At 50.5% G+C, this 20,928-nt stretch overlaps 1 protein-coding gene across 4 annotated transcripts; it reads right to left on the bottom strand.

The window, feature by feature from the left end:
• Nucleotides 1–107: 107 nt before the first annotated feature.
• Nucleotides 108–20,928, bottom strand: Flcn (folliculin). Of its 4 annotated transcripts, none has more exons than XM_027921437.2 (13): nucleotides 20,865–20,928; nucleotides 17,392–17,481; nucleotides 14,706–14,978; nucleotides 13,038–13,184; nucleotides 11,569–11,790; nucleotides 10,896–11,056; nucleotides 7,761–7,852; nucleotides 6,132–6,322; nucleotides 4,402–4,515; nucleotides 3,597–3,720; nucleotides 2,413–2,544; nucleotides 2,218–2,323; nucleotides 108–1,249 (listed from the first exon to the last, which is right to left on the bottom strand). In XM_027921437.2, the coding sequence occupies exons 3-13, from the start codon at nucleotides 14,952–14,954 to the stop codon at nucleotides 1,048–1,050; spliced, it is 1,740 nt and encodes a 579-aa protein (XP_027777238.1). In that variant the 5' UTR covers nucleotides 14,955–14,978; nucleotides 17,392–17,481; nucleotides 20,865–20,928; the 3' UTR covers nucleotides 108–1,047. The 4 variants fall into 4 exon arrangements, with proteins under 4 accessions (XP_027777238.1, XP_027777239.1, XP_027777240.1 ...); XM_027921438.2 differs by lacking the exon at nucleotides 20,865–20,928 and adding an exon at nucleotides 20,302–20,405; XM_027921440.3 differs by having other exon boundaries at nucleotides 1,083–1,218.

Consider the following 20,928-nt stretch of genomic DNA (forward strand, 5'->3'; position numbering starts at 1 on the left):
CCCACGTCCTAGCTCTTGTCTCATCCGGGGCACACTACAGTACTGCCTGTGCTGAGCACAAGTGAATATCAGCTGTTATTTTACCAATAAAACCATGTAGGCAACAGTTTACAAAAATACATTATTTATTGTGTTTCAATGTTGTGGCCTCATGCAGAGACCTAGTCCAATAAACTTAAGTCTTCAAGTTAAATATAAATTAAATGAACACAAAACATTATATAAACAGATCAGGAAAACTGCCATAAAGTCCTTCCAACCTATGGATCCCCTGAAAACACTACGGTGGGACATGAAGCTGCCGTAGACTCCGGAAACCGTCACCTGCAGCCACGTGCACGAGTTGAAAGCAGTGACAAGGGAAAGTGATGCAGAATAAAGCCGAGGCGGGTCTCACCATCCCAGTGGGCTGGGCCAGTCGACTGCGATGAGACACTTCACAGAGCCTCACGTCTGGACAGTCATCCCCACAGGCGGCTGCAGGGGAAAACGAGCCCATAGAGGAGCAGGGACAACCCCAGAACACGAACCCCAGCGGATCAGAGATGAGGAAGGTGTCCTCCACTCCTAAAGCGCGTCCAGGGCTCTGGCTCAAACTGACCGCAGACTGTTCCCAAATGGAGCAGAACACAGCTCACACACAGGTCCCAGGGACGGCTGCCGCATGTCAAGATGGAAAGGTGCGCTGCTGACCCCAGGGAGGACACCTATGGCAGCTGATTGCCAGAGCTGGCCCGGCCCACCAAGTTCCTCCTGCCAGCCTGAGACCTCCGTCATCCAGAGGCACGAGGAGCGAGTCCTCCTGACAGCGTCCCTTGTGGGCGCACAGTATAGAAGGCCAGTGGTCCACACGTCTCCACTGCCTTCTTCAGGGGAGACGACAGCTGTGGGAGGGGCCCAGACAGAGGGCAGGGCCCCGCATTCCCCACGCTCCACCACAGCATCTAGAAACTCAGCGCAGTCCCTCCTCTCGAGAGCTGGAGGTCGATCCACGCACAGGCACCACCATATTCCAGAAGGAGCACATGGAGACCCACTCCCACGAGGTCAGTTACGGGACTCTGAGGCTGTGGGGCTGCGGACTGTGGACATGAGGTGTGACTTGTATGTCTTGCTCAAGCCTGTCATCCAGAACTTCAGCAGCTTGACGTTGTCTTCCTCGGAGGCACCAAGGACACTCAGGAGCTTCTGTGTGTCCTCCTTGGGGCGACTGTCCACCTTGGTGAATTTAAAGAGGACCTTAACTTTGCTACAGAAAACAAAAAGCAGACACTCAGACTCACAGCTCAAGAATCGGTGCTCTGTTCGTGGGGCCTGAACGGCTGCAGGACCAACAAGAACCCTACGGCCCAGCTGGGCTCCCACGCTTGGAGGAGCCAACTCAGCAGGCAGCAGCAGGCACCTGTGCCCTGGGGTCCCAGACCCAGGGAGCAGCGAGGAAGCCAGGCAGTGGTGCGCTCCTGGAGCCACTCAGGAGACCAAGGCAGGAGGACTGCCAGAGCCGGGATCTCGAGGCCAGCCTCAGCAGCGTGGCAATCACCAGCCTCGTCGGTGATCCCAGGGGCTTGGGAGGCTGGGGCAAGAGGACTGAGTAAGAGCCTGTCTCTAAACAAAATACAATACAGCCCCTGAGTTCAATCTCTGGTAACCCCCCAAAAAGTCAAGGCAAGAGGAAACACAGTAACTTACTTACTTTCTTTCTTTTTTTAAAAGGGGAACAGGCTAGGTAGGGTAGATGTAGCTTAGTGGCAGAGCACCTGCCTAGCATGTAGGAGGCCCCAAGTTTCATCCCCAGCACTGCAAACACACACACACACACACACACACACACACACACACACACACACCTGACTGTCAGATTTTAAGAATTAAGTAGCAGAATAAGAGAACTTCAGTTATGAGTCTCTTCTGCATACTCGGCATCCCTCCTTAGGTCTCAACAGCTCTTGGGAGACAGGAGCCACCCCACTCCTACCTCACAGAGAAGTGGGCCCGGGGCAGGAGACACTGGGGCACTGCCTGCAAGACCGCGGAGCTTGAAAGAGGCAAGGCTGAGTCTGGACGCTGCACTACCCTCTACTCTAGGCGGCTCCTCAGCGGCCACAGCCTGGCCTCCTTTTGGAAACAGCACCTACTTTTCCTCAGCAGAGTTCACCCCCCCCCCCCACCCCGTGGTCAGGAGCCTTGAGGGCGATCGCGGCCATGGCCAGCGCTTACTTCATCCATTCCTCCTTGAGGCAGACGAGGCACTGGTCCACCACGTCCACAGACAGGTTCTGGTTGGTCAGAGCTGCTTCAATCTTGTTCAGGATGGTGGGGCCGACTGTGGGCGGGGCACAGAGGGCATCAGCACTGCCATGAGAGGCAGGCTGCAGCCACCCCCGACGGAAGCAGCCCAGCAGCAGCACCCACCTCGGTCGGCAGCCACGGGGCTCCCACTGGTCACCACGAACTCGTACTTGCTGAGGGACTGGTCGTCCTCACACCCTACTGGGTGGAGCATGGAACGCGTGGCTGTGTGCACCTCCACGATGACCACGAACTCTGTGGCAATGCAAAACACACTTCCTGGGAAGCGCTGCAGTCTCTCCCTGGCAGGCCCACCCCTCCCGCCACTCCACATCAGCTCCACCCCAATGCAAGGCCAGGAGGAGAGTGCAGGCCAATAAAACCTCTTGTGAACAGAGTTAAGGTCAACTTCTGCCTTGTTTAAACTGATTATCGTTTTTACATTACATAATCATAAATTGCACTCATTGATTCACTTCATCCTGAGGAGTTCTATGAGGTGGCTCCAGTATTACTCCACTGCAAGGGAAACTGAATCAGAGGTTCAGACACTGGCCCAAGGTCACAGTTAATGGTTGTGGAGAATTTCAAGCTCATATCTGAAGGTGACTCCTGTACTGCCCCCTGGGACCTCAGGACTCGGGTTGGCTTGGGGCTATGGAGCAAATGCCAGGCATCCTCCATTCAGCCTGGGAGTACAGTAACTGCCTCTCAGACATGCTGAGAAGTCCCTGACTTGTCCACAAGGCCAAGATCTGCCCCAAGCTGACTCCTGCACATCCCCCAGCCAAGGACAAACAGTTTCCTGGCTCTCTGCTCGTCAATGAGGGTGGGGAAACCAGGGAGCCCAGGTGCACTATGAAGGGCACAAAGGACTTCAGCAGGGGGGACACCACTGGAGAGGACAAGGAAGCATGGCAGCATGGTGACAGAGAGGCAAGATTGAGCCCCCAGAAGGTCCCAGGATCCCGTGGGCACCAACTCTTCAGGATGACTACCCTGGATTCCTGGCTCTGCCGTCCTGGGTAGACACCAACCCTCCACCCCAGGCCTGGGACCTGCTTCCAATGAGAACCATAACCTAGGAGAGCCGCCCCACCACTAGTCATCAGGCCCACCTTCAATCACTTTAAAGACAGAAAACAGAAGTTCATGGTCACTGGGAAAGCTGGTCTTACATATGGGTCCTCCTGCCTCTGAAGAAAGTAGGGGATATCCTCAAACACATGTCTGAGATTCAGTTGTACCTCTAGACTGAGGTATGGGAGCAGCTGGGGGAAGGGCATACCCCCAGGTGGCCCCTGTACCTGAAGCCAGAACATGGGCAGGGATCTGGACATGCGGGCTGAGCCCCAGGAAGTTGCACCGGTAGGCTTCCTCGTATTGGCTGCTGTACGGGATGATGCGGACACAGCCCACGGGCAGCATGGTCTGTGGAGACAGCGTGACTCAGAACCCACAGGCCCAGGGTCCCCTTCGCCCTCCTGTCTTCACTATTCAAACCCCACAGGCCCTCTGCAGCCAAAGCTCCACTACCCAGAGTGCCCCTGAGGCCCTCAGGCCACAGGGTATCTCCCAAAGGCTCCTAACCCCTATCCTGGCCATCGCCACACTCTGACTTATGCAGCTCCTTGCTCTGTGGTGTGAATGCCTAGGACACTGTACCTTCTGGGGTGTGTGTCTCTCCCCACTCCTTTTTGAAACAGGGTCATATTCACTTCTGCACCCACAGCTCAGGTGGTCAGTAGGCATGCACACTGTCCAAGGATGCACCTGTGTGCACACCCAACCTGCTCGGCTCGTGAACACCTCTGCAGAGGTGGCATGGTGGCAGCACGGTGGTAACCCCCATTGCTTCTCCGAGGGGTCAGGGGTTGGGAGAGGTAGAGGAGATAACTACCACTCTGTCAGGATAGCCCAGACTCCTTCCACTGGAAATAAAAATGTCAATACCTGCCATCTTTAATAGTAAACAGAAAGCACTGGTCTTAGATTGAAGTATGAACGATTCCCAAGGCTTTACGCTGAGCAACGTTTATGGTGATGGTGACACCTGAAGTCACACCCAAGGCCAATACACCCATCATGTAAAAGAAAAAAAGATGTTCTTACCCGAAGTACTTCGAACGCTGACTGGACCAAGTCCACGTCTCTGCTTTTCCAGATCACCTGGTTCCCCATGAGGACGTGCCAGGCCAACATGCGGAAATAGGGGGCACCCAGGACCTGAAACACATCATGCAGTGCTCTCCCCACATGAACAGAAGGAACTTCTCTCTCCTTCTGATGAGAATTACTTTCTTCATTTGTTTACAAACTTTCTCTGTATAGCAAAAGAGGATGTGGGGGAGGGGAGAGACAGCCACTTCCCTTCTCAAGGAGGCTGGGTGACCTAAGGGATGAGGGATGGGGAAGTCCCACATTTGCACCTAAAAGCAAGATTCCAAAGCTCTTGCACCTTAAGATATTTCTCTCAATTTTATTTTTAAACATTTGAAGCAAAAAAGTATGAACTTTTTACAACAGTTTCCTTCCCTCTATAAGCATACTTTGCTGAGCCACTTGGAAATAGGTCACAAGCACCACAACACATCGGCACCCAGGAAGACCCAGGGCTTCACCTCCACAAGCCAGATCACACTACAACCAGGAGCACCCAATGGTCAGCCACCACATGAGATCAGCCTCCTAACCATATTTTTTTTTTTTTAATATTTATTTAGTTGTAGATGAACACACAGTATCTTTATTTATTTTTATGAGGTGCCGAGGATAGAACCCAGTGCCTCACATAGGCGAGGCAAGCACTTTACCCTGAGCTACAGCCTCTGTCCGACCATATTCTTTACAGCTGCGATTCTTTTCATCTAGACGCCAACAGAGGATCAAGATTGCTTTTGGTTGTCCTGTCTTTATTTTTTAATCCCAAACAACCCCTCTCCCACCCCACTTTTATCAACTCCCATAATACGGACATTTTAGAGGAGATCAATTGTCTTATGGCTTCTGAGAAGACAAACACGACTTTGAAACAAAAAACCAAATAAAACAAAACAAAAAAAGCGTCTATGACACCACACTTTACCAACCCCTGTAGCCTCGAGTACTCCCACCTCCAGTGGGATCCAAGATTCCTTCCCTTATCCAAGTAAACAATCAACTCCTGCCAAACACAGGGTGGGGGTGGGGGAAAGAGACAGATGGGCATTTTTTAAACAGAAGCCCCAGGGGGCATCTGCCATTAAACCACTCTTTTTATTCCATTTTCCAAAACAGAAAGATTTCTCTTCTGATAAGATCAATGATCATTATAAAAATACAGAAAAACATAAAAAGGTGACAACCTACCCTCCTCACTAAACAATATTCTCCTCCCATCTGACCCAATTTAAGAGTTAATCTAGTGTGTCACTGTTTTGTCTTAAGCGTGACATACAAGTTGCCTTCTGGACTTCACAACATGCTATTGTTTGGACACACCATTAAGTATCATAGCTGTATATTTATGTTAGTTCCAATTTTTTTCTAAGAATGACCATCATTTTCAAGCTACAAAGAGTCTAGGCTTCATGTAAACCAATAATCGTGCTAGTCATCTCTTTACAAGATTCTAGAATGACAAGATCAGAGAACCACAGGGAGCCAACCACCCGGAAAGGTGAGCACTGGTCCTGTGGCTAGTACATCCCAATGCCCACTGGGCCCTCAGTCACCCACCAAGAAGGCTCCTGGTCACCCCTGCTGAGCAGGAAAGCCAGGCCCAGAGGACAGAGTGTGCTGGACAGACAAGGCTGGGCTCTTCTCCTGAGTTTCCGACTGGAGCTCGAACATCTGCTGCTTACCTGTCTCATGTGCCGAAGAGACTTGAACACTGACAGCTTTCGGGACTGCCAGTTCCCGCAGTCTGAGAGTGAGGAGGCACCGGTGGGGCACTTGGCTAGCTCCCGGCCCTCGGTGCCCTCTGGCAGCACAGGGCCTTTCTCCTCCTCCTCGGCCCCAGAGTTGTCCCAGCCTTCCGACTCCTCTTCTAAGTCTGCACGACAGACGGCAAGGACACTCATGAGACACACTGCCTCGCTCCGTGACCACTGCAGTCCAAGCGTCTCCTGGCCACTCCACCAGCCGTCGTATGGCTACTGGACGGGAGGGCAGGAAGGACTCGGCCACAGCCCACCTGGCCCAGGGTCACACCGAGTTTCAGAAGCACTTACTGAAAGGCCCTGAGCTGCTCCCCACTGGTAGGAAAAATGCAACCAATGATGGAAGCGCTGAGGGCTGGTCCCTGAGCAGACCCTCCGCCAGCTCCGCACATTATGCTCAGTCTTCCCAACCACTCCCATCCCTGCCTCACAGATATGACAGAAATGGCCTTTCAGCCAATCTGCAGGGAGCCCGCACAATCACATCTATGGGTCGATCACAGTGAGACTCAAAGGGAAGAGTGCACAGGAGGAGCAGAACCAGGATTTGAAGCCAGGGCTGACTCCTAAGTGTGCCCAGTTCCTGTGTGACCCTAACCATGACACAGAGCCCTGCATGGCTGTCAGGCTCTCCTAAGAGATTCAGTAGACCTGTTTTCTCTGTGCCAGCGACAAGCCTTCTGGTATGCACCAGCCTGCGAGTCTTTGATCCACAGCAGTAACAAACAGTTCTAGGACCAAGTGATCTACGGGGCTGTAAAGGCCACACTGCGAGGTTCCATCTTTTCTGAGCCTCTTCTGCTCTCGTGGAGACCTAACTCCTGAACCTTTCCACTTGGGAGAGTTATCGTGCAGGTCAAGTGCGTGACTACTGGGGAAACCTCCCAAGAGCTCCAGCAATTCAGAAAGCTTATCGTTTGTAATCTGAAGCACAGGAAGCATCAACAGTAACAAACCACGTGCGACACACATCACAGTCCACTCTCCCGCCCATGGCTGTGAGAATGGTGGACCCAGACCACCAGAAATCAAACCAGTCCTGACAGGAAACTCAGCCAGGATCCAGACCTGTGATCCCAAGCTGGGGCACACACGGGTCCCCAGGAAGTCAGATACACAGGACCCTGAGCCCCACACGTGGAGGGTCCAATCATTAACCTGGGGAAGGCCAGACACCTGGGAGGCTGGGGAAACATGGGTCCAACTGGAACAACACTTGGTTCTGAGCAGGGAATAACACACTGTCTACCAGGCCAAGGACCTGGCTGTCATAAACAGCGGGAGGAGAGCAGCCAGTCAGTAGCTCTCTACAGGCAGCCCTCCCTGTGGACTTTTAACCTGCCTGGGAAACAGAGTCTTTCAAGACACCATCAAGGAAAAGGCGACAGAAAATCACAACCAAAACACCAAGATCAACATCTGGCCTCCTCAGAGCCAGGCCTCCTTTCACCAGCTCCTCCCACCAGACGGCCAGGAGCCAGCGGCCCCCACAGCCACCATCAGCAACGGGCCCACGCAGCAGCACCCAGCCTCACCAGCACCCAGCCTCACCAGCAAGCTTCTCCATCTGAACCAAGGTGTCCTCTGTTGGTGCACCCTCCAGGAGCTTCTCAGTCAGCCGGCTGCCACATGCTTTCAGAAGCCTGGAGAACACAGCGCCAGCTATGATGTACTCTTGTTGAAGGAAACACTGGGACCAAAGTTCATTGAGCCCCTTGATCCAACTACCTGTTCACAGAAAATATGGGACTAAAAGAAAGGCTAGCCTGGTGTGGTGGTTCACGCTGTAGGCCCACACTCGAGACTCGGTGGAGGGTCACTTGAGCCCTGGACTGGAGACTAGCCTGGGCAACAAAGGGAGACCCCTGGGTCCAAAAAAATGAGAAAAATCCTGCTGGACGCTACTGCAAGGACATGCCAGACCCTGTCCAGGATGCAGGCTATGCTCCTGGACACGACTGGCTGAGGTCCAAAGGGCATGGGAGCCAGGTGTCATGGGCGCCTAGGATCCCAGCAGCTTGGGAGGCTGAGGCAGGAGGATCGCAAGCCCAAAGCTAGCTTCAGCAACTTAGTGAGGACTAAGCAACTGAGACCTGTCTCTAGATAAAATATTCAAAACAAAAAAGGTGGGGGCTGGAGACGTGGCTCAGTGGTCATGCGTCCCTGGGTTCAATCCCTGGTACAAAAAAAATTTTTTTCCAGGCCAACCTCAACACCTTACCGAGACCCTGTCTCAAAATAAAGAGCCGGATAGAGCTCAGTGGTAGAGTGAGATTCAATCCCCACTACCTCAAATATAATTAATCAATTAAGGGCATGGGGAAAATGGGGGTGGGTACTGGTCAGAGGAACCCTTTGTTTAGATCCTGACTCAAAAGTCACCTCTGAGACACAAGGGAACACTGAACCTGGGTGATACACTGGATGATACCAAGAAACGAGTCAATGTTGTTGGACAGGGTATTGGTATTGTGGTTATATTTATAGTTGAAATGACATAACTTTTTTTGGTTTAAAAGATAATATGAGGGCTGGGGACATAGCTCAGTGGGTAAAGTGCTTGCCTCACATGCACAAGGGCCTGGGTTCAATCCCCAGCACCACCAAAAAAAAAAAAAAAAAAAAGACAATATGAAAAAAAAAAATGAGGGGAGAGAAGGAAATGCTGATGACTGTCAAAGTCAATAGCCGAGGGGACAGGTTCACTGCATTATTTCTTTTACTTTGCATATGTATAAAATCTCTTTAATAAAAACTGATTTTTTAAAATATAAGAGGAAGCTAAAAGAATAGAGTCTAAGTGTTCGCACCACAAACAAAAAGGAAATACATGTCTCAAGTGTGATTTAGCCATCATACGACAGAGATCCATCACTTAACAACAGGGCAGTGTGCATCACTCGGTGATCTCATCCTTATATGAACACCAGAAAGTGTGCCTGTGCAAACTGAGACAGCTATGATGTCATCAGGCGACAATCTACAGGAACACTATTTTATGTCCACTACTGACTGAAATGTCTTTATGTGACACATGACCCTATATCAAAACATAATGTAGGCCATAAATATATTAATTTTCACTTGCCAATTTTTTTCTTAAATACAAGAAGGACTGTATGTCAGGTGGGTGGACAGATACTTTTCCCCTTTAGTTTACAGGACCTTGGAAGCCGCACCCCAGAAGCCTCATCCACACCAGCACAAATTTACACAAGGATCCTTGATTCAGAGCTTCAAACTGACCCTGAACAGAAATAAGTACCGATGGGGTGTCTTTACAAGGAGTGAGTATATTCTGCAGTGGAAGGAACAGATACAACCTGTGGCCAGGGAACAGTCTGGTTCCACAAAACTATATGTCCACAAAACTCACTGACACGCCTCCATTCGAGAGCTAGACGTTAATCCCTCACCTTGCCTGGTCTGGGTTTAATGACAGGGTGCTGGAGTCTGTAAACAAGTCAAAATAACACCTGGCATTTTGCCAGGGGAATGTTAGAGTTCATAAACAAGTCTGGATGGTGCCTGGCAAAATGCCAGAGGGAGTGGATTGAGAAGTAACAAAACTGAGCCATTAAGTGTGGAGATTCCTGATTGGCTGACTGATGTATCTAGTTTATGTTAATTAGATAAGCTGTGTGGAATGTATAAATACTGCTCCTGTCCTGCAATAAATGGCTCCTACTCCTGCTGTATCAACGTACACAAGTTATTCGTCACTCCCCCAGCTAGTTTGCAGCCAGCCGGCATTCGACAGAGGGCATACTTCTAACAGTGCCAGAAGGGGCAGTGTGTACCCGCCAAGCCCAGGCATACCCCACCATCCCGTTCCAGTCACTCTGGGGATGCCAGCGGCATATCCACATGGAGAGAATCCGAGGCCCCCTTCCCAGAGCCAGCACGCACTCACTGCCCCTTCAGGGACACTTTGGAAGTGGCCCCTCCAGGGCCTCCAGTGGCCCCTCAGCTGACTGCAGCTCCAGCCAAGACGACCTGGGCCAGAAGCACCCAGCTAAGTTACTTCTAACTACTACTTTTTTTTTTTAAATAAATATTTTTAGTTGTAGACAGACATAATACCTTTGTTTATTTAGTTTTATGTAGTGCTGGGATGGAACCCAGGGCCTCACATGCTAGGCAAGCGCTCTACCACTGAGCCACAACCCCAGCAACTCCTAACTTCTTAACCCACAGGAGCTACGTAAGATAAAAGTTGCTTTAGGTTTTTGTTTTTACTCTTTGGTACTGAGGATTGAACCCAGGGGCTTTTACCACTGAACTACACCCCCAGTCTTTTATTTTGAGACAGGATCTGGCTAAATTGCTTAGGGCCTTGCTAAGTTGCCGAGGCTGGTCTAGTACCTGTGTCCTCCTGCCTCAGCCTCCTGAGTTGCTGGGATTGCAGGCATACACTTTTTTTTAAAGGGAGGGGATCACTAACTTTTTCATAGAAATATTTCTTTGTATTATTGGAAAGTGAGGTCCACCTAAATGTGTTTTCCACACACTAGTGGGGAGATGCCCAGAGAACAAGGGTTCCACAGTCCTACGCACACAGGACCCAACTCTACCTGAAGGCTGTTGTGCAACCCAGCCAGGATTGCTCTCCCCAACCACAGATCATCTAAATATGGTAACTTCTCCTATTCTAAGAGCTGCCAAAACCCCTCGACTCTACATTACCAGGCAAAGGACGTGTGAAGACAGGCCCACAGGTTGTCATCGCTGGTCAAGGAAGTCAGCGAGCGGGCAGCATTGCCGTTCCGCTGGTGCAGGAAGGGTGTAAATGCTGTGTTCATCCTCTGGGCTCGCTGCGGGCATCCAAACTGTTCCGCCTCAAACACCTGGAATGTGAAGGGACAGGGCAGCCTCTTTCATAACCAGTCAACAGCCAGAACCTGCTCATTCGCAACAGCCACCACAGGTGTTCCCCCCAGACTGTCCCACTCTGCTCCCCTGACACGGAGCCTAGGATACGTCAGCAGCCTGACATTCTGACACAGAATGGCTGCACCTCTAGAGGACAGGGGCTGGCACAGAATTCCTCCATCCTTTCTCCACTGGCTCCCGGGGGTACGTGATAGGACGAAGGCATAGTCTCTGATGTGTTGGGGAGAGGAGGCAGAGACAACAGGGAGGAAGCCAGAACCAAGGAGACGCAGGACAGCAGAGTAGGAGGGGCCAGAAAAGCAGGTGGGAGGGCCAGGAGGTACACACATGCCCGACTCAGAAGCCAAGAGACCACACTTGGGTATGCAGTGGAGCAGGCCAAGGGGCCTGCCTGGGCTCTCAGCGACCACAGCAGCGCAAAGAGACTCCAGCAGTGCCATCCCCTCCCCTTTCCTCTCAGACACACCTTGAGAGCCTTGCCCTGGAGCTCATCAATGATCCCACGGATCTTCCCCAGCAGGAAGGGCCAGGAGTTGATGAGGTAAATCCGGTCCATCATGATGGCGATGATGCTGTACCAGCGCTGGAAGCCCCTGGCCAGGCTGTCCTTAATGAAGAAGGTGTGGCTGAACACAAAACCATGCTGCTCGTCCCCAAAGAAAATGGGACCTTCTCGGCCAGGGCATACCTGGAAGAAACCACAGCAACTGGAGGGATGTCCCCAGCTCTAGGAACACCAGGTCAAAGCCGCCGCCTCAGAGCTCTGCTTTTGTTCTGGTTTGTTTTCTGGTGCTACAGGTCGAACCCAGGCTGCCCACGTGCTCGACAAGTGCATTAAGCTACGCCCCCAGCCCCTCCTTAGACCCTTCTTTTGGCATAAGTTAGCCAGTAACAGCAAAGCGGGAGCAGACAGAGAATGGAAAGCCCAGCAGTCACCTACTCTTGTGTGCAAACTTACTTTTTCTTTTTTGGTGTGGGGGACTAAGCACATGCTCTATCACTGAGCCACACCCCAGGTCCCACAAACTTTCTGGAGGTAACACTGGTGACCATGGAGTGCCAAGGTGCCTAGGTTCATTACTGTTTTCCCCTTGAAATATGTAACTCCTGTACCAATATTCCTTCTACCCCTGCCACTGCTCATCAGGAGTAGACTGAAGAGTTGGCAGGTCAAAACTGCAGTCCATACAGTTAAATCTGCACCCTCAATTCTCCGAGTCCTCCAGTCCCTTCTGCATGACACACTTATTCTTACTTTACATATAATTCAAGCACACGACCTGTCTGCCTACTGACCGATGTGCAGCATGGAATTAAAAGAGGGGAACAGCTGCAGGCAGGTATACAAGAACAGTGAGAATCAACAGGGCTCAGAGGGTCTGACGGAGTGGACACAGCACCAGGAAAGGTTAGTATCTGGATCATGAATTCTTTGTGACAGATAAAAACATAGAAGCTAAGACTCAAGCTAGACAGCAGGAGCCATACTTAGGACCCAAGAGGAGGTTCTAAGTAGCACTGGATGATCCCTGAAATGTAGAGTGTTAACTGAGATGGTAAAAAACGGTGACATCTGATACAGTGAAGTATAGGTCCTAGAAATCATTTGTATCTTAGGAATATGTCCCAATATGATTTTAGACCTTAAAGTAAAAAGCCAGCACCCATTTAGAAACTGGAGTCCAAGAGGCTCAATGTAGCTCAGTGTTAAAGCACAGGCATGCATGAGGGCCTGGGTTCCAACCCCAGAATGGTGGGGTGGGGCTGGAGAGTCCACCAGGACATATTCTGGGTGTTCCAGGCAACCAACGTAGCCATACTTTCTATCAACACAGAAAAGCAAAGAACACCACCTTCCATCTCCCAATGCCAAACTGGCAGTGATCCCATGTAGGTGTGAGTTTCTCCACAACCCCATGTCTGCTCGGAGCTTACCTCACAGCTCAGGCTCCGCACACAGGCCTGGCGGACAATGCTGAAGAGCTGGGGGTGGTTTGGGTGTTGGTGACTAACGTACTTAATGGAGGTCTCTTTATCATGGCTGATATAGCCTGGGTGCCCAGCAGCAAGTGACCGGCAACCCTATCCAAAAAAAGAAAAAGAAAACCTGTTAGAAGTGGGCAACAAACTGTCTTATTCATACGTAGATTTAGAAAGCATGATCTATTTTTGTAGAAAGATAACTGGCTCCAGCCAGGCATGGTGGAACACACCTGTAATCACAGCTACTCAGGAGGCTGAGGCAGGAGGATGGTGAGTTCAAGATCAGCCTCAGCCCTGTCTCAAAATAAAAATAAATAAATAAATAAAGGGGAGGTGTGGTAGAATGCCCCTGGGTTCAATCCCCAATACAATACATACATGCATAAAATAACCAGTTCCTAGATCTATTCTTATCTGAACATTTAAAAGTATTCTAAGGAGGAAGGCCTGGATCCAGGGCTCCACGGGTTGCCAGGGGCTAGTAATAATGTATTTACTGATTATTCATGGAGCAGTTACTATGAAAAGAGCTTTGCATGCTTTATCTCATCCACAGAGCAACCCCATGAGGTGATTATAGTAAGAAGCCCCATTTTAAAGAAAAAAAAACTGAGGCTGAGATGCAAAGAAGCTGCTCCAAAGGTCCAGAGCCAGGGGTTTGAGCACTTGCGTAGCATGTGTGATGCCCAGCACCATGAGAAAAAAAAGAAACAAAGATACCAAGGGTCTAGAGCTATACCACTTTCTCAGGTGTTGCCACCAGTCCCTCTACCAGGCTTTTGTCCTTGGTCCTGAACAAATACTTGTCAGGGGCCTCAGCCACAGGCAAGGGGCCCAACAGTGATGGGGCAGAGGCAGGACTTCAGAGTTAATGCAGCAGCTTGAAAAAGTACCATTCAGAACACCTGCTGCAGGGAGTGGTTCTGAGGCTATGCACCCCAGCCCTGTGCACATGAGGACTCTGAGGCAAGCCCTTCTCAGAGATTCAGGGCTCCAAGGCCACAGTAACCAATGCTCAAGGTCTCTCCAATGACCTGGCAACCATCCGACACTCCTCTCAGAAGGTTCTCCCTAGTCTGCTCCCTTTGGGGTCCCTCACAGGTGTTTCCAGAAATTCCAGATCATCTGCTTCTCAGGAGAATCAAACAGGCTGGATCCCTGTTCCCACTGTAGTGCAGGTCCAACCCCCACCTAATTTCAGGGCTGGCCCAGCTCCTCCCATGTGGCCCATTGAGAGAACTTCAACTTCACTCCAGAGCTCATACAGTGACACAGTAAGGAGTGCCAGGAACCTGAGAGCGGGAAACCCACAAGGCTGCTGGGCTGAGGAGATCCAAACCTAGCACAAACCTAGCTGCAGTGGATGAACACAAAGGCAAAGGCTAAGCTGGGGGACAACTGCCTGCTGACAGTGTGGGTTAAAAAGCCAAAGCTGGTATGAAGGGAAAGAGCCTAGGGCCTCAGAGAGTTCATGCATCAGAGAGGTAATGAGAACACCCCTGAGGCTGGGCTGTCCCCTCGAGGCCTCACCCGTGCTCTCCAGATTCTGGGTCTCCTTTCCTTCCCGTACCTCCCTCCCATCTCCAGCAGACAGCAAAACATCCCCTCAAAGACACTTGCCTCACACATGTCTGACTTTTTGGGCCCTGGGCTGCTGGACTCCGCGCTGGCCCCCTCAGCTGGGCTGTGGGCACGGACCCGGCTGCTCATCTGGATGCCGCCCTCTTCCTCCTCAGCTTGTTCCCCTTGGCCTGGGCTGTCCCCATTCGCAGCCCCCTGGGGTAGAGGGGCGTGTAGAACTTCCGTGCAAAACAGAGTGCGGGGGCCATGGAGCTCACAGAAGTGACAGAGGGCAACGATGGCATTCATGGTGCCTGAGAGATCGGCAGAAGCCTGTGGGAGCAGAGACACTGTCAGGTGGTTTCACCTGTTCATATCACCACCTCCCCAGTGCGTCCGGAATACCAGGACCACAAGGACAGAATTTCCACACAGGAGAAGCAAGTCACCACCCAGCTGGCACAGGCTGAGCACCTGCTTTGTGCCACGCTGCTTCAGGAACAGAAGACAAGAGCACGACAGACAGACAGGGTCCCACCCTGGGGAGCTACGTCAAAGGAGGAAACCATGAGTAAACACTTGCACAGGAGAAATACATACCCCGGAGTGACATACAATGCAGCAACACCTGTGATGTCACACCACTGGAGCGACACAAAGAAAGCACCCCAGGAACCCGGGGACAAGCTCTTGATCCAGCAGGCCAGGCAAGAGATGGGGGCTGTGAGACTGCCCCTGGGAAGCGCATCTCCAAGGGGGACACAGGGAACACTACTCATTCCCACACACACAAGGCTACAGAGGACACAGTGCAACCCCTAAATGTAGCAGGGTGCAGGGAGGGGCTAGCGCCACAAGGCACCAGGGAGAGATGGGGGGGCAGTGCCTGCGGGCTGAGCGACTCTGGAGAAGAGCAAGAGCTGAGGGCCAAGGCTACAGGAAGCAGACTTCAGGCTTCTAGGCCTCGAGGCCCTAGAAATAGGCCCCAGGATGTATTTTCAGACTGGAAGAGATCTGGTGGGCTCTGATGAGAGGCATGGGAAGATCTGAACTACAGCTGGAAAGGCTCCCTCTTAGGATGGTGTGCGGAGAAGAAAATGTAGGAGCAGGGAGGAAGCCAGTTGAGGGGCCCCACTGCCTTGAGGAAGAATCAGTGGGGCTTTGGCCAAAGGCTGGACAGGGAGGAGGGCAGCAGACAGTAAATATTTCCAAGGCAGGGCCAGCAGACTGCTAGTGGGGAGACATGGGACTTGAAGAAAGTAATGTGGAAGACTAGAAGAGGAAGAGGGGCAGATGGAGGGAAGAGGCCCTCCCCATGTCCTCATTCCCTGGCCGACAGGGCGTGGTTATGACCAAGGCTTGGCAAGTCACATTAGCTTACCTGGGTTGTTGAGCCTATGAGGGGGGTAAAGTAGGGAGATTCAGACTGTAGGTGGCTGGGCATGAACAGTCCTCTAGGGGAAGGGAGGGGAGGTAGCTGGTGACAGCATCCTCTACAACTAGTGACAGGGTCCCTGCTATGGCCTCTGAGCCAGCCTCCTGGCTGGCAGCCATGCCCATAGCCTTGTCTTTAGAATGCCTGCTAACTCTGTGACTTGCCTGATGTTCCTGTGGTCAACTCCCCAGCTGACAGGTTGCTACTGCATCCTCCTACACTGAAGGTGATGCTGGGAATGGTGGTGGCAGACACAAAACAGGCAGTAGGAGAGGAGCCACAGAGAGTCTGGGAGTCAACAGGACACTTGGCTAACAAGCCCGAGAGTTCTACAGAGATTCCAACTGCACTATCACAGAGGGTAGACCCCAACACCCCAGGATCTCTGCCTGGGTCACACCTCACCATGGGGCCTCCACCTGCCTGTCCTCACCCAGGGGCCCCCTACCCAGCCCATGCAGCCACCCACCTTCATACCATCATTCCTCTTCCCCTGCATTAAGTCCTAGCACTTCTCATACCAGGAACCACAGTGTTTGAATATGCTCCCCCATAAAATGAAAGGTCCCTAAAAGTGGAGACTTGGTCTGGCTAACTGCTATATCCCCAGCATCTACACACAGGAAGCACCAAATTATTAAATTATTTATTTAGGAGTTGTCCATGGAGAGATGACAACTGTGAGCAGAGAAAATGGAGATATCCATAAACAGGAGAGGCTCCAGTGCACACTAGGGGAAGGCCACAGTCTACTGGCACAGGAACCAAGTGGTCTGAATTGAAACAAGGGGTCAACAGGACTCACAACAATGGGGCCAAGGACAACAATAGCTTAAGAATTCACTGTGGGGTCAGGTGTGGTGGCACACACCTGTAATCCCAGCAGCTCAGGAGGCTGAAGCAGGAGGACAGCAAATTCAAGTCCAGCCTCAGCAATTTAAGAGGCCCCAAGCAACTTAGTGAGACACTGTCTCAAAATAAAAAAGGGCTGGTGATGTAGCTCAGTGGTCCCCAGCAGCATCACCAAAAAAAAAAAAAAAAAAAAATTCACTGTGGGACTAGGGGTATGGCTCAGTGGTAGAGTGTGTGCCTAACATGCATGCAGCCTTGGATTCCATTCCCAACGCTGCAAAAAATAAAAATCCACTGTGGAAGAGACAAAGTGACCACAGTTACAATACATGGCTGGGAAGGAAAAGGGGAATCAGCACCAAAGTTAAGGCGGGGATATAACCCAAGAAAAGGAGTCCACATCTTTCTTTGAGGTATAAAGGGAAAAGAAATAAGGTTTCTTCCAGCATCAATACTAACCTTATACTTAGCAGAAACACAGAGAATGCCAAGTCTGTACACATGAGTCAGCCATGGCAATGTCAGTCATATCCCAAGACCTGATACTTTCTAGAAAAGGGGGAAAAAAAAAAAAAAAAAAACAGCATGAAAAAAACATTCAAGAAGCTTAGAGTCAACCTCAAATCAGGACATTGCAAAAGACAATTTGGAAATTCACCTGTTGTTATGGTTTAGATCTTAATGTCTCCCATAGGCCATGTGTTCTGTGAGGAGGGGTAGAACCCTTGAGAGGTGGGGCCTACTAGAAAATTAGGTCTTTGAGGGCATGCCCTTAAAGAAGACATTGGGACCCCAGTCCCCCCCCCCTTTGCTTCCCAGCTGCCATGAAGTGAGAGCAGGTATACCCACCATGATGTGCTGCTTTGCCACAGGCTCAAAACAAAAGGACCAAGTGATAATAGGCTAAAACCTCTGAAACTATAAGCCAACATAAATTTTTCCTTGTTGATTTTCTCAGGTATTTTGTTACAGCAACAGAAAGCTAGTATGCCTGAGGTTCTGAATAGTTTGGCAGCCCTCTCATTTTGGGGGGATTTTTAAATTTTGTTTTGTTTTGATACTGGGGGGGATTGAAACCAGGGGAGATTTATTTATTTATTATTGACAGAGTCTCCATAAGTTGCTGAGGGTCTAAGTTGCTAAAACTGACCTTGAACTTGTAATCCTCTTGCCTCAGCCTCCTAAATCACTCAGATGACAGGAAGGTGCCACTGTACCCAGCTTGCCCTCTCATATTTTGAGCAGTGGCTGACAGCAAATGACATTGAAGGTAAAATTTTGGCTAAAGTTTTACACCTCTAATGCAATATTTGAAAAAGGATCTCCTTAGCTGGGCACAGTGGCACACACCTATAATCCCAGCAACTCGGGAGATTAAAGCAGAAGAATCATAAATTCAAGGCTAGCCTGGAAAATTTATTGAGACCCTGTCTCAGAATAAAGAATAAAAAGGGTTGGGGTGTGGCTCAGTGGTAGAGCGCTTGTCTAGCATGTGTGAGGCACTGGGTTCAAATCTCAGCACCGCATATAAATAATAAATGAATAAAATAAAGGCCCATTAACAACTAAAAAAATTATATGTATATTAAAAAAAAAGGGCTGGGGAATGTAGATCAGAAGTATAGCACCCCTGAATTCAATCTTCATTTCTACTAAAAATAATATGAAGTGAAATAAAAGAAAAAGGACTTCTTTAAACATAAATATTTATATTATGATCTTTTTTTAAAAAAAAATTTTTGTAGTTACAGATGGACAGAATGCCTTTATTTGTTTATTTTTATGTGGTGCTGAGGATCGAACCCAGTGCCTGACGCATGCTAGGCAAGCGCTCTGCCACTGAGCTACAGCCCCAGGCCTATTATAAATAATTCTATTTTAAAATAGAAAATATCTTTAAAATATAAAGTCCAGCCACTGATTTTTAAGGTCACTTTGGCAACATACACATGATGCCAATTGAGCCCTTCAGACCACAAACCTAGACATTTCTCTCACCCCCTTCCCAAATGGGAAGAGGAAACCAGAGGCAATATTGCTAAGCTACTACTGCCCAGCATTCAGGATCAACATGGACTACTCTTATTATTAGCTTTGTTTCGATGAAAATGCATTTCTTCCACAAGAGCTCTGAACATACTGATCATGAATGCCACAGCCCCAGACAGCCACTGACTGCAAGGCAGTAAGGAACACTACATGATACTTTGCTCCGGAGTCACAAAGATCTACTACTTGGGACTCTAACCCTTAGCAGTCAGATCACATCAAATGTTACTTCTCTAAGCACCTTTACAGAGCTCCCTGACACATGACACTACAGAAGAGCAAACACAGTGTCATGTACCACTATTGCTCAATTACTTAATGACAATGGTGACAATCTAACACCTCCAGCACCAGTCTGACTGTGGCCTTTCCATGCTGTAACAGAAAGTTCCTCCTGCCAGCCTGGAGGAATTTCTCACCCTAGAGCTGAGAAACAGGGGCCTCTAGGGGTTGACATCATATGTGGCATCTGAATTCTGAGCAGCAATAGATGGGTTCTTTAGTCATTCTCCAATTCTATATCTACCAGATGTTTGCCGAACAAGTCTTCCTTTCTAACAAGCTTTCTAGAACTCAAGGCACAGGCAGAAATCCTCTGCCACCTGACAAGTCTCTTCAATCATCATACTTACAGCAAGTATTCCAATTCCTCAAAGAGGAATGTGCCTGCCCACAAGCCCACCCACAATGGCTGAGCCACCAGCCTGGGCCTGAACAATGATGCCCATACCATCTTTCCATTACATGGTGTGCTCTGGCCCTGGTCTACTGCATCCTTACTTTTTGAGATCTTAACCTAGGACTGTGGAGGGTTAAAGAGAACTAAGTAGATAAATAAGGTATTATAATGGATCTTAACATACAACTAACTCCTAGAACTAGTCGGCCATAGGGGAGTCTCATTAGGTCTGAACTGGGATCCCAAAAGTATACAGTGAAAAGATCCACAGGGCAATCCTTCCAGCTCAGACTCACTCCCAGCCCTACTACTTCTATTGGCTTCACCTGGATTTCCCTCTACAGAGCTCCCTGACATATGACACTACAGAAGAGCAAACACAGTGTCATGTACCACTATTGCTCAATTACTTAATGACAATGGTGACAATCTAACACCTCCAGCACCAGTCTGACTGTGGCCTTTCCATGCTGTAACAGAAAGTTCCTCCTGCCAGCGTGGGCACAGACATCGTGCCAGGTATCCAAAGGGCTGGTGGATCAGTACCTTCTGCCCTCTGCCTCCCAAGGCTGCCAGTGAGCACCCTGAACCTCCATCCACAAGCCAATCCCTGAGCTAAGAATGAGTCTGTCAATACCCACCAAACTGGGGATAACAGAAGCCTTCAATTCTCAAAGGAAGAGGCTGAGCTGATCCAGAAGACTCTGCTCTGTAGGAATGCCAGCCTGGGAGAAAGGGCCCAAGCCAGAGGGAAACCCAACCTGAGTGGGGGGGCTGTCAGAGTGCAGTCTCACGGTAACACTCAATGAGAATAAATGAAGGGTCCTGACTTGGTGGTGGTGGGGGATTAACCCAGGTCACCTTCCTGGGGAACATGCCCATCATCCCCCCATATCTCAGGGTCTCAGCGATGCCTTCCACTCAGTCCTAAACCCCCAATCATTCCGCCCACCTCGGACCAACACAGAGTCAGCCAAATCCCTGCTCCAGCCCAGGGCCCGGCCGCTCCTCCGGAGCTGACCCTAGCCTAGCACCTCAACGCCTCAGCCCCGCCCCCGACTAACAGGCTCAGGTCGTGGTCGCTGAGGGGCCGCGTCCCACAAGAGCGCCACAAGGGCCACTTCCGACCCGACCCCACAGGAGGTCTGTCAGCCCCAGCCCCGCCCTCGAGGGAGTCGGCCGAGTCCGGCGCCACCAAACTCACCCGCAGACCCCTCAGCTCCGGCAGCCCCGGCGCCGAACCCCGGGGCGCGTGACTTGGCCGGGCC

This window comes from Marmota flaviventris, chromosome 17, assembly GCF_047511675.1.
Source record: "Marmota flaviventris isolate mMarFla1 chromosome 17, mMarFla1.hap1, whole genome shotgun sequence".
NCBI classification, from domain to species: Eukaryota; Metazoa; Chordata; class Mammalia; order Rodentia; family Sciuridae; genus Marmota; species Marmota flaviventris.

What these genes read in the sequence shown, in the direction of transcription:
- Flcn (XM_027921437.2), bottom strand. Translation starts at nt 14,954, where the DNA reads ATGAATGCCATCGTTGCCCTCTGTCACTTCTGTGAGCTCCATGGCCCC. An exon ending in CTTCACACGTCCTTTGCCTG is followed by an intron (nt 7,853 to 10,895) that starts GTAATGTAGAGT and finishes TGTGTTCTCCAG; the next exon opens with GCTTCTGAAAGCATGTGGCA. An exon ending in CAGCGTTCGAAGTACTTCGG is followed by an intron (nt 3,721 to 4,401) that starts GTAAGAACATCT and finishes CTGTCTCCACAG; the next exon opens with ACCATGCTGCCCGTGGGCTG.